The sequence below is a fragment of the Silurus aristotelis genome (genome assembly GCF_946808225.1).
Source record: "Silurus aristotelis genome assembly, chromosome: 6".
In the NCBI taxonomy this organism is placed as follows: Eukaryota; Metazoa; Chordata; class Actinopteri; order Siluriformes; family Siluridae; genus Silurus; species Silurus aristotelis.
The window spans coordinates 34,342,494-34,354,951 of record NC_139579.1 but is presented as its reverse complement, the minus strand read 5'-3'; the positions used below and the strand labels follow the sequence as shown (position 1 = coordinate 34,354,951).

General features: G+C 42.6%; 1 protein-coding gene across 4 annotated transcripts; it reads left to right on the top strand.

Annotated features, from left to right (window-relative positions):
- The first annotated feature begins 935 nt into the window (after window positions 1-935).
- Window positions 936-12,121, top strand: LOC310727909 (uncharacterized protein). Of its 4 annotated transcripts, none has more exons than XM_083544912.1 (3): window positions 936-1,254; window positions 7,996-8,864; window positions 12,036-12,121. In XM_083544912.1, exon 2 carries the CDS (start codon window positions 8,034-8,036, stop codon window positions 8,859-8,861), a length of 828 nt encoding a protein of 275 aa, XP_083401038.1. In that variant the 5' UTR covers window positions 936-1,254; window positions 7,996-8,033; the 3' UTR covers window positions 8,862-8,864; window positions 12,036-12,121. The 4 variants fall into 4 exon arrangements, with proteins under 4 accessions (XP_083401038.1, XP_083401039.1, XP_083401036.1 ...); XM_083544913.1 differs by lacking the exon at window positions 936-1,254 and having other exon boundaries at window positions 7,939-8,597; window positions 8,774-8,864; XM_083544910.1 differs by lacking the exon at window positions 936-1,254 and having other exon boundaries at window positions 7,939-8,864.
- Window positions 12,122-12,458: the final 337 nt, after the last annotated feature.

The window sequence follows — 12,458 nt, the reverse complement described above, 5'->3', positions numbered from 1 at the left end:
CAACAGCAGCTTTTCGGCACCAAGCATTGCTGATATAAACACAAACACCCTCGCCTCGAGCTTACCTCCCTTAACACAGACACGGTCAGCGCGGAAGCATGTTAGCCCAGCTAGCTGGATAGCGGAGTCTGTTGTCATTCTGTCACCTCACACTGCACAGATCTTATAAGTTTTATGTGGTCCATTTTATTATCAAGTGATCTTACAATTGCTAGAATGAGGGGTGGTATCGTAGGTCTGTGTGGGCTAGCTGTTAGCCTAGCCCGGATGCCTCTGCATTCGCCACGCTTCTGCTTCCTCTTGCAGCGCTTCCGACGCCTCCTCTCAGGGTAAAGTGCAACAGGCGAGGTCGGCCCTTTGGTCGGCCAGATGAATATGCCAAGAGCCCAAACTTCCTCAGATACTGTGTTGTCCAAGATTTGTTTTGTTGTCCTTGTTTCAATTTCCAAAAGTAAATGGTGACAGTATCTTGTGTGGGACAAAGATAATGGCATGATGACTTGAGAAGAAGCATGATTAGGAAGGAACCTTGCGACTCAAAAGAGACCCTAATCCTCAACACCAAATGTCCATCAGTGTTTAGGTTATAATTTGTTCAGTAATTGACATTTAGAACTGTTCATGCAAATTTTGGTCCTGTGCACAGTGTAGCAGACTGCTGAAATCTAGGATTATGCTTGTTGTCTTCTACCCTCCTTTAAAATAACAATAATAGTACAGTAGTAAAATTTACTAGAAACAAAAGCACTGTACTAACATGCACATCATCAGTATTTCATTCGAAATTTTTTCAGTTTTTCGATGATAAAGTTAAAAAAGTCTAGCAAAAAATTATTAAAATAAATCCAAACTATTTTATAAATAACCCTGTAGACAGCAGTGTCATTATAACTGGTCACTCTGTCAGCTGCAATACCAAACCTCTTCTTTATCTCCAAGATTCTAGAAAAGGTTGTAGCACAGCAGTTCTGCTCACATCTACTGAGGAACAACATTTATGAAATGTATCAGTCAGGATTTCGGCCTCATCATAGCACAGAGACGGCGCTAGTTAAGGTGCTAAATGACTTTTATTGGCCTCTGATCAGGGTTTTGTCTCTTTACTTGTTTTGCTCGACCTCAGTGCAGCTTTTCACACCATTGATCATCATCTCCTGCTTGCTGGATTTCAGAACGTTGTTGGAATAAAGGGAACAGCTCTCTCCTGGCTCAGGTCTTATTTGACTGATCGCTATCAGTTTGTTGATGTAAATGGTGAGTTCTCCATCATCATCCTCATCATCACCACCACATGCAGCTAGAAGTAAACTTTCTGATTCTGTAGCATCTCTGGATGGTGTTTCTGTTTCAGTGTGTACAGCAGTCAAAGACCTCGGTGTGGTTATTGACCCGAGTCTTTCCTTTGAGTCTCATGTGAATAATATCACCAGGATCGCCTTCTTTCACCTTAGAAATATTGCTAAAATTAGAAATATGATGTCGTTACAGGTCCCTTACGAGGGAAATATCAAGGTCCGTGACGTCGGAGTGACGTGGGGCCGCCTTCCCGTGGGCTCACCACCTGCAGGAGGGACCATAAGGGACGGTGCTGTGAGGATTGGGCAGCAGTCGAAGGCGGGGGCCTGCTTAGACTGCTGCCCCCGCGACCCGAATTACGGATAAGCGGGAGAAAATGAATGAATGAATGAATGAATGTCGTTACAGGATGCAGAAAAACTAGTAGATGCATTTGTAACATCTAGATTAGACTACTGTAACGCTTTACTGTCTGAGTGTTGGAGTAAGTGCAGAAATAAGCTTCAGTTAGTTCAGAATGCAGCAGCAAGAGTCCTCACTAGATCTAGAAAATATGAGATCACATCAGCCCTGTTTTAATCATCTACACTGCTCCCAATTACATCTCACACTGATTATAAAATACTACTACTGACGTATAAAACACTTAACGATCTCACGCCGCAGTATCTGAGTGAACTTCTGTACCAGGATGATCCTCCACGCCTACTTAGATCAAAAGGTGCAGGCTATTTGTTGGTACCTCAAATAATGAAGACTCCAGCAGGGGGCAGATGTTTCTTTTATAAACCCCACAGTTATGGAACAACCTTCCAATCAGTGTTCGGGACTCAGACACAGTCTCAGTGTTCAAGTCGAGGCTGAACACATATTTATTTATTTATTTATTTATTTAAGTCTTTTATCAGTAGGTCTTCTTTAGGTCTTATATCTTTCCTCGATGCAGTCCCAACTTACACCTGGAACTTAAACAATGAGAATGATTAACAATCTTGCATTTTCTTTCTTCCAGTCATCCCTCCTCTTTCTCTCGCTTTCTATCTTAAGGCTCCTGTGATCAATGTTTGTCCTTTTTTCTTTTCGGATCTGCCTGTTTCACCTTGATGTCCTACCTCTGCATGGAGTCCTTCTCAGTTGGAGACTTTGCACAGCTGGGGATGGTTCCACATCTACAGCCTAAAGATCCATGAATTACTGAACAACTGAAGAACTTTGAGGACTGATTCAGACTGTAATTAATATCTACAGTCTACTACAGTGTTTGCAGGACAGTTTGAATAGTTTTGTATTTACACACCTTTTACTGCACACATCAACAATGTAATTACAATGAATGGACATTCGGTGCCACCCAAATCAGGATGAGGTTCCCCTTTAGAGTCTGGTTCTTCTCAAGGTTTCTTCCTCATACCATCTCAGGGAGTTTTTCTTCACCACAGTCACCACTGACTCACACATCAGAGCTAAACAAGTATAAGGAACAAACCTATAGGCCATATTCTTTATAACTTACACATTCTTTTATATAACCTTATTACCACTATATATGTGTAAAGCTGCTTTGAGACAAAGTCTATTCTTAAAAGTGCAATACAAAATGACACTTTTAAAATTGAATTGAATTGTTGATAAAAATTACAGTCCAAATCTATCCTCAAATTTCTTGAGTTGCTCAGTAACCTTTTAGGCTGTTGATGTGGAATCATCTCCAGCTGTACAGAGCGTCTCTAACTAAAGGGGACTCCATCCAGAGGGAGTACATCTGGATGTATCAGGCAGTTCTGAGGAGAGGAAAGGGACAGGAACACTGGTACCTCAGGAGCAGATTTAAAACACTGATGCTTGCCTTTTAAGGCCTAAAATGGACCAGCACCTTCTTACCTCATAGACCTTCTCACTCCTCACACTTCACCATGCTGCCTGAGATCCTATAGCACTGCTCAACCAGTCTCACCTTTTCTCAGGATGAGGTAAGTGTACATCAAGACTCTTCTTGGTTCTGTCACCAAGGTAGTGGAATGAACAGCAGTCTTTAAACGACGGGTGAAGACTTTCCTCTTCCTGCAACACTTAAACCAGCACTAAACCAACACCCTGTTTGTCTTGTCTTTATATATCAAAGAAAGTGTGCTATAATTCCTCTAACAGAGTTTCCGGCTGAGAGTCGCCCCCCCCCCCCCCCACCCCCCACCCCCCCAACACACACACACACACACACACACACACACACACACATTAACGTCTTGTTTATTGTAATAACTAAGTCACTACTTGTCAAACGACACGCCCCTTATCTCCCAACCAATCAGCATGCTTAATGGACTGTAACTGTTGGTCTAAGGAGGGCCACATTAAAACACTGTGTGTGTGTGTGTGTGTGTGTGTGTGTGTGTGTGTGTGTGTGTGTGTGTGTGTGATAGGAATGCTCACTTCCCTATTGTTGAAAAGCTCTTGAACTACTCCAAATATATAGCAGCCTATTTTTACATTAAACCCCACCCACCTAAAAGCCCCGCCTACTTCTTCTAACAGGTGTATACACACGCGCGCGCACACACACACACACACACACACACACCTGTTTTTTAATTTCTATCACATTCTTTGCTGTAAGACCCAGCATACGCCTTGCATTGTTCCACACACCACACACCTCAGACTGAACTCAAGGCGTGTGTGTGTGTGTGTGTGTGTGTGTGTGTGTGTGTGTGTGTGTGTGTGTGTGAGAAACAGTACTGTTAGACGGTTCTCCACACCCATGTAGCTGATTGTGAGCAGGAGGAATGAGCGCTTTAACACCCACAGGCTGGTGCAGGAGTCAATGATGCAGTGGGTGTGGCCTTGTTTACAACAAAACATGACAAAATCACTGTGACTAAGAAAAATGTACACAATTCTGACCTTTATGCTGAATACAGTCACACAACCCATACACTAGAAGCTGATATTCTCAAGTTAAGCGTTCAGTAATGTGGACAAAAGCACAAAACATGTAAAGGGGGCGTGGCCTAAAGTCTGAAGGTTATTAACTGAATTAAATAACAATGTGAGCTGCATGATTATTATTGTATTTATTATATAATAACAGACCATTAAAAAATCAGCAAAATCATACGAATGAGGACCTAATAAACCCAGAATGCACTGATTTGATGTGGTTGCAGGTTTTGCCAGTGAATGTCTGGTTCTGGAGACGTACCAAGACGTGATTTTTAGCATCCAGCAACACTGCTTCATCAATCCCACACAAATCCAAAATTTATGATGCCACACGTGTCCTTCAAAATTCCAGGAATTTTTTGGTCTCCCTTCATACACACACTCTGGCTTCCTAACTACGAGGGCTGGGATTCGTCACACAGCAGGTGAACAGTCAGTTCTGGAAGTTGATGTGTTCTAAGCAGTAGAAATGGGTGAGTGTAATGACATTGCTTTAATAGGAGAGAAATTGTGGCGTCTAGATGTCTGGATCAGAAGACTCCTGTAGTATAAATTGCAGAAATAGATGTTGGTTTTAATAGAAAGGAGTCAGAACACAGAGAATTACAGCCTGCTGTGTATGGAGTTGTAGAGCATTCAAAGAAACCAAGCTGAGCCTCTACACCACCCACAGCTCCTGCAATGGACACGTGATCAAGGTGGCCTTTTCTGATGAATCAAGTTGACTTTTCCATCACGTAGATGGACAGGTCCATGGGCATGGTTAACCTGGGGAGGAGATAGCACCGGATGCACTATGTGAAGAAGGTGATCTGGAGGTGGCAGTATGATGCTCTGTGTAATGTTCTACCAGGAAATCTCAGGTCATGATGTTCATGTAGATGTTATTCAGTATACAGCAGGAAATGTTCTGCAGAAGAGAGACGAAGCCAGGATTAGAAGTTTTAAACAGGGTTGCCAGATCTGATCAGATTTCACCATAGATAAAAGTGTTTTAAATGTCTGAAGGCCAGGTTTCGACTCAATGCATCATCGACAATATCTTTATAATATTTATATTTTTATAATGATTAGTTAATGTGATGTAGGTGAAAGGTCAGGATCAGGTTCAGCGCTGTGGGTTGCCAAATTTGATCTGGACAAAATTGGTTCTTTTAACACTGTATATATTACAGTCTTTCCAATAGAACTGAGAAGAGAAGTAAAATATCATTGTGTCCTGGAGAAGGTCAGGAGAGGAGCATGATGGGGGTTATGAAGATTGGAATAAAATATAAAACCACTATTAGACTAAATTAAAGCAGGAGAAAATGAAGTAAAGGAAAAAGATATAAAAGATAAAGTCGAAGAAAACAGTGGGGACAGAGGAAGATCGGATGGATTGTTTAGCTGTGGTTTGTGACCTGGAAAATGTCTTTTCCTGCTGTTTATGTAGTAATAATAAAAAGCCAGAACTGGCTGGACCACATTCCTGCTTTAGATGTGGATCGGATTATCATGCCAAGCCTTCCATGGAGATCCTGCCCAGAAACTAAACGGATGAATAAATAACCATGAGCAGGGACGCTGACTTTCTGTTCTAACTCTGAGGAAAGGAATGTTACTGTACAAATTCCTCTATTTGATTCGATCTGTCTCTCACTAACCCCATTATACACTACTGTTTCATTACTATTATTATTAGTGGTGTTTGAAAAGCTATAACATTACGGTTAGTGCTGAGAGTTGCTTATTTTCCTCTAACAGCACTACAAATTCACAACAAATACAATTCCATACACATTTTTTTTATTTACATTTAAATTTAATGTTGATAAATTCCTTAATTGTGATTGGTCAGGAGGTGGTGATTGGTTCTCTATAAAAGCAGCTCTGACAGTTTATATCAATACACTCTCTCTTATATCAAATCAAATCAAATTTTATTGTCACATACACATACATACAGAGTACGACATGCAGTGAAATGCTTTTTACGATGTCCAGCATTCAAGCAAAAAAGGAATGGAATGAGGAAAAATAAACCAAGAAAATAAGTATATAGTGTATAAAATATAAAATATATGAAGATATATGCGTATATAAATGGATGCATATGACAGTAAACTTTCTTTTGGCTTCTCCCATTAGGGGGCGCCACAGCGGATCATCCGCATGTTTGATTCGGCATGTTTTTATGCTAGATGCCCTTCCTAACGCAACCCTCCTCATTTATCCGGGCTTGGGACCGGCACTAAGAGTGGCTGGGGTTGGTTCCCTGACCGGGAATCGAACCCAGGCCGCAGTGATGAGAGCACCGCATCCTAACCACTAGACCACCAGGGACCCTGGATGCATATGACAGTAAAAACAGTAAAATTTAAGGTGATTAACGAGTTTGTCCTTAAATGACCGTGTGCTTTATGGTGTGGTATAACGTGCACTGTGCTGTTCAAGTCCAGAGTTTAAGTGTCAGTCCAGAGTTTAAAGTGTCATAGTGCAAAAAAAGTTGTGCAGAAAAGAGGAGAGAGAGGTCCAGTTTTAGATCCTGGGTGTTTCCTGGTTTAAACTGCGAATGGCCTGCGGGAAGAAGCTCCTCCTCATTCTCTCTGTGTTCGCTTACAGGGAGCAGAAGCGTTTCCCTGAACGCAACAAAGAAACGAGTCCATTATTGGAAGGCTGAGGTCCTTCATAATCTTCCTGGCTCTGGTCCTGCACTAGATGCTGTAGATGTCCTGCAGGTTAGGGAGCTCGGTGATTTGAACGTCTATTTACTGAAAACTGTCCACTCTCTCCACTGGGGTCCCGTTGATGTTTAGCGGTTGGTATGACCGCTCCTGCTTCGTGCTGGATTCCACTATCAACTCCTTAGTCTTGCTGATGTTCAGGAGAAGGTTGTTCTCCTGGCACCATCTCTCCAGGTTTTTTTAATCTCCTGTAGGCCGTCTCGTCGTTGTTGGAGATCAGGCCCACCAGAACAGTGTCGTCAGCAAACTTGATGATAGTATTGAAGTTGTAAGTGGCCACACAGTCATATGTATAGAGTGAGTACAGCAGGGGGCTCAAAACACAACCCTGGGGAACTCCAGTGCTGAGGGTGAGGGTGGATGAGGTGTGTTTTCCCACCCGTATGGCTTGTGGTCTGTCTGTCAGGAAGTTGGAGATCAATTGATCTAGCGGAAGGCTGAGTCCCAGGACCTCCAACTTAGAGGTGAGTGTGGAGGGAATTATAGTGTTGAATGCTGAACTGTAGTCCACAAACAGCATCTTTGTATAATTCCCTTTTCTGTAGTCCAGGTGGCTCATCATTGTGTGTAGAAGATTTGTGATGGCGTCCTCAGCAGACCAGCTCGCGCGGTACGCGAACTGTAGAGGATCCAGTGTGTCTGGTAGTGATGCAGTGCTGAAGTTTTTGACCAGTCTCTCAAAGCACTTCATCACTACTGAGGTCAGGGCTACAGGGCGGTAGTCGTTGAGACAGGCGGGCTGGGATTTCTTCGGGACAGGAACAATGGTGGACTGTTTTTGACTTGTTTGCCGCGAGTTACGTGTTTGTATCTCTCTCGGCGTCTTTCAAACAAACTTTGCTATCTATCCATCCGTTTTTCCTCTTTTAATAATCCTTAATTGTTTTTGTCTTCCTGACTTGTGCCTGTAGTTAGTTAACTCGACTATAACTAGTGTTGTTTATATTTATTTTCTCTCACTCACATCTCTGTATAATAAATCTGTTCGTGACAATAAGCACTATGCCGGTTGTTTGTCTGCATTCGAGCACAGGTGAGGACTCGTTCGAGTTGCAAACGGTGGCATTGGAGATGGAGGCATTGGAGAAACAGATTCGCGAGCTGCATGTAAAGCATGACCGGCTGCGAGAGCGGAAAGCGGCGCTGGAAACATCCCGGGCGGACGCGCACTCATCCCAGGTAAACTCCCGGGTTGAACCTAACGCTCCCAGCACATCAACTCCGCGTGCTTCTATTCCCAGGCCCAGCGCACCTACAACTCCGGCACCGGTGCAACATGGACCCTGGATGCGGCCGCGGTGGAAGAGACAAGCCAAGCCCCGATCGAGGACGTCTCCACCTCCACCACCGGCCTTCGAGATCTCGACCGAGAACCGCTTCGTCCCCCTCCGCGAGACGGAACGCGACACTGTTATTCTCGGAGATTCCATCGTCCGGCATGTCCGCGCTACCCGAGCTAAAGGTAAGGTGCACACTCGCTGTTTTCCTGGTGCTCGTGTTCTGGATGTCGCTGCGCAGGTACCCGCGATCCTGAACGAGAACTTCGGAGCGGTTGTTCTCCATGCCGGATCAAACGACACCAGGCTGCGGCAAACGGAGATCTTAAAGAGGGACTTCAGGATCCTGGTGGAGACGGTACACAGCACATCACCCACAACGAGGATCATTGTGTCAGGACCTCTTCCCACTTACCAGCGAGGGGCTGAGAAGTTTAGTAGACTTTTAGCACTAAATGAATGGTTACAGTCATGGTGTCGAGAACATAAACTTCTCTTTGTTAATAACTGGAACTGTTTCTGGGAGCGTCCTAGGTTCTTCCGCCCTGATGGCCTGCACCCCAGCAGAGTTGGAGCAGCAGTGCTATCAGATAACATCTCTAGGATACTTCACACCATCTGACTGGTAAGACATCAAGAAATCTTCAACTATAAGAACACGCATACTACAGACCAAATAGTTACAAGTTCACACACAGCCCAGTTTATAGAAACCGTATCTATTCCTCGGGTAGTAAAACCAAGAATTACATACACAAGATCCAGAAATAATCTTATTGCAGTTAAAACTGAAAAATGCCAGATAAACAAACACAACAAAGTTCTAAAGTTCGGTCTTTTAAACATTAGATCACTTGCACCCAAAGCACTGATTGTAAATGAGATGATCATAGAGAATAATCTCGATGCACTCTGTCTCACTGAGACCTGGATTAAACCAGGTGATTATATGGGTCTAAACGAGTCGACACCGTCAGGATATGTTTATAAGCATGAGCCCCGTCAGACTGGTCGTGGGGGGGGTGTAGGAACCATTTATAGTTCTTCTCTTAATGTTAGTCAGAGATTAGGATTCAGCTTTAAATCATTTGAAGTGCTCGTTCTTAAAATTGCACTTTCAGACATGCACAGAGAACTCGCTCTGGTCACCGTGTACAGACCCCCAGGACCCTACGCTGATTTTCTTCATGAGTTTGCTTGTTTTCTCTCAGACCTCTTGATCAGCTTTGATAAAGTGCTGCTTGTAGGAGATTTTAATATTCATGTAGATGATGAAAACGATGCCCTAGGATTATCATTTGTCGATTTACTAAACTCTTTTGGAGTTAAACAAAACGTCACCAGACCAACCCACCGTTTTAACCACACACTAGACTTAATAATATCCTACGGAGCAGACGTCACTGATATAGATATTTTACCCCAGAGTGATGACATCACAGACCATTACCTCCTACTGTACACACTACCGGTAGAGCAGATTAACCGTGTTTCACCACGGTATCGACTTGGTAGGACTATTATTCCAACCACTAAGGACAGATTCATAAATAACCTGCCTGATTTATCTCAGTTTCATATTAAACCCATAAATGCTGATCATCTTGATGAGATGGCGAACAACATAGACCTTATCCTCACTAGCACTTTAGACACTGTTGCCCCCATCCGGTTAAAAAAGGTTCGAGAACAAGCACCTGCACCTTGGTATAATAGTCATACGCATGCCCTAAAGAGAACAGCACGTAATCTGGAGAGAAAATGGAGGAAAACTAAATTGGAGGTATTTAGAATTGCGTATAAAGACAGTATGCTTAGCTACAGACAGGCGCTAAAAGCTGCTAGAGCTAAACACCTGAGCAAACTCATAGAAAATAACAAAAACAATCCCAGGTTCCTTTTCAGTACAGTCGCTAATTTAACAACAAATCAGGGATCTGAAAAATGTGTTCCATCACAGTTTAGTAGTGAAGACTTTATGAATTTCTTCACTGAAAAAATAGATAACATTCGAAAAACAATTGTGGCAGTTCAACCTCTGACAGCATCTCCCGACACAATCGTACTTACAACCCCACAACTACACTGTTTTACATGTATAGGACAGGAAGAGCTGTATGATGCTATTATGAAAGCTAAATCAACAACATGTCAGTTAGATCCAATTCCCACTAAACTACTGAAGGAAGTGTTATATACAGCTGGTGAGCCTCTTCTCAATATTATTAACTCCTCACTATCGTTAGGTCATGTCCCTAAATCCCTCAAGTTAGCAGTTATTAAGCCCCTCATTAAAAAACCTAATCTGGATCCAAGCACGCTATCGAATTACAGACCAATTTCAAATCTCCCATTTATGTCTAAGATTTTAGAAAAGATTGTCGCTGCCCAGTTATGTAACCACTTGCAGGAGAACAATATCTTTGAAGAGTTTCAGTCAGGTTTTAGGCCCCATCATAGCACAGAAACTGCTCTAGTTAAAATCACTAACGACCTGTTTTTAGCTTCAGACCAAGGCTACATCTCCCTATTAGTTTTACTAGATCTTAGTGCTGCGTTCGACACTATAGATCATGATCTTCTCCTCGATCGCTTACAGAATTACATCGGTATTCAGGGACAGGCATTAAGCTGGTTTAAATCCTACCTGTCCAATCGTTACCATTTCGTAGATTTAAATGGAGAGCTATCCAGGATAATGCTAGTAAATTATGGCGTGCCACAAGGGTCAGTTCTGGGACCCCTGCTTTTTACAATATACATGCTTCCATTAGGAAATATTATTAGAAGGCATGGAATTAGCTTCCATTGTTATGCTGATGATACCCAGCTATATATTTCATCCAAACCAGGCGATACAGCTCAATTAGCTCGCATAACTGAGTGTGTTGAAGAAATAAGAGATTGGATGACCCATAACTTTCTGCTATTAAATTCTGATAAAACGGAGATTTTGCTCATCGGCCCAAAAAATAGTACACAGAAGCTCCAGCATCTCAGCCTGCATTTAGACGGTTGTTCTGTAACTACTAGTTCAACGGTAAAAGACCTGGGAGTTATTTTAGACAGCAACTTATCTTTCAAAAATCACATCAATCAAGTTACAAAAACAGCCTTCTTTCACCTTAGAAATATTTCTAAGCTAAGAAATATCTTATCTATATCTGATGCAGAGAAGCTCGTCCATGCGTTTATGACCTCTAGAATAGACTACTGTAATGCATTACTAGGTGGATGTCCTGCATCATTAATAAACAAGCTTCAGTTAGTTCAGAATGCAGCAGCAAGAGTTCTTACTAGGTCAAGAAAATACGATCATATAACCCCAATCTTATCGTCCCTACATTGGCTTCCTATTAAGTTTCGAATAGACTACAAACTACTGCTACTCACTTATAAAGCACTAAATGGTTTGGCTCCCATGTATCTATCCAGTCTTTTAACACGCTACAATCCGTCACGCTCCCTGAGATCTCAAAACTCTGGGCTTCTAGTAGTTCCTAGAATAGCAAAGTCCACTAAAGGTGGTAGAGCATTTTCACATTTAGCTCCTAAACTCTGGAATAGTCTTCCTGACAGTGTTCGGGGTTCAGATACACTCTCCCAGTTTAAGTGTAGATTAAAAACATATCTTTTTAGCAAAGCCTACACATAACACACATCACACACATCACATCACAACCTTGTGCTCCAGAACATCTGATCACATGCACATTATCAACTTGTGCTGTTAATATCATGAACAGCAGCTATGCTAATTCCTCTCCACTGCTTCTCTTTCTCTCCCCATCCCGAGGCTTCCTGAGGTTTGGCCAGCTCCAGTCACGTCCCACCTCGTGAAGATTATGGACCTATGGATGATCATGGAGAAGTAGATGCCGAGTGTTTAAAGGCCCTGGCATGGAGAAGCTGATGCTGGATCTATGATGATCACAAATTGTTCTGTATTGTTGAAAGATTTATGACCAAACTCTTGATGTCACCCATATGAGGATGGGTTCCCCTTTGAGTCTGGTTCCTCTCAAGCTTTCTTCCTCATATCATCTAAGGGAGTTTTTCCTTGCCACTGTCGCCACGGCTGCTCATCAGGGACAAACGCACACCTTCACCTTCACTGTTGTTTTCTGTAAAGCTGCTTTGAGACAATGTCTGTTGTGAAAAGCGCTATACAAATAAACTTGACTTGACTTGACTTGACTTGTTTGAAGCATGAGGGGAC

What these genes read in the sequence shown, in the direction of transcription:
- LOC310727909 (XM_083544910.1), top strand. Translation starts at nt 7,965, where the DNA reads ATGCCGGTTGTTTGTCTGCATTCGAGCACAGGTGAGGACTCGTTCGAG.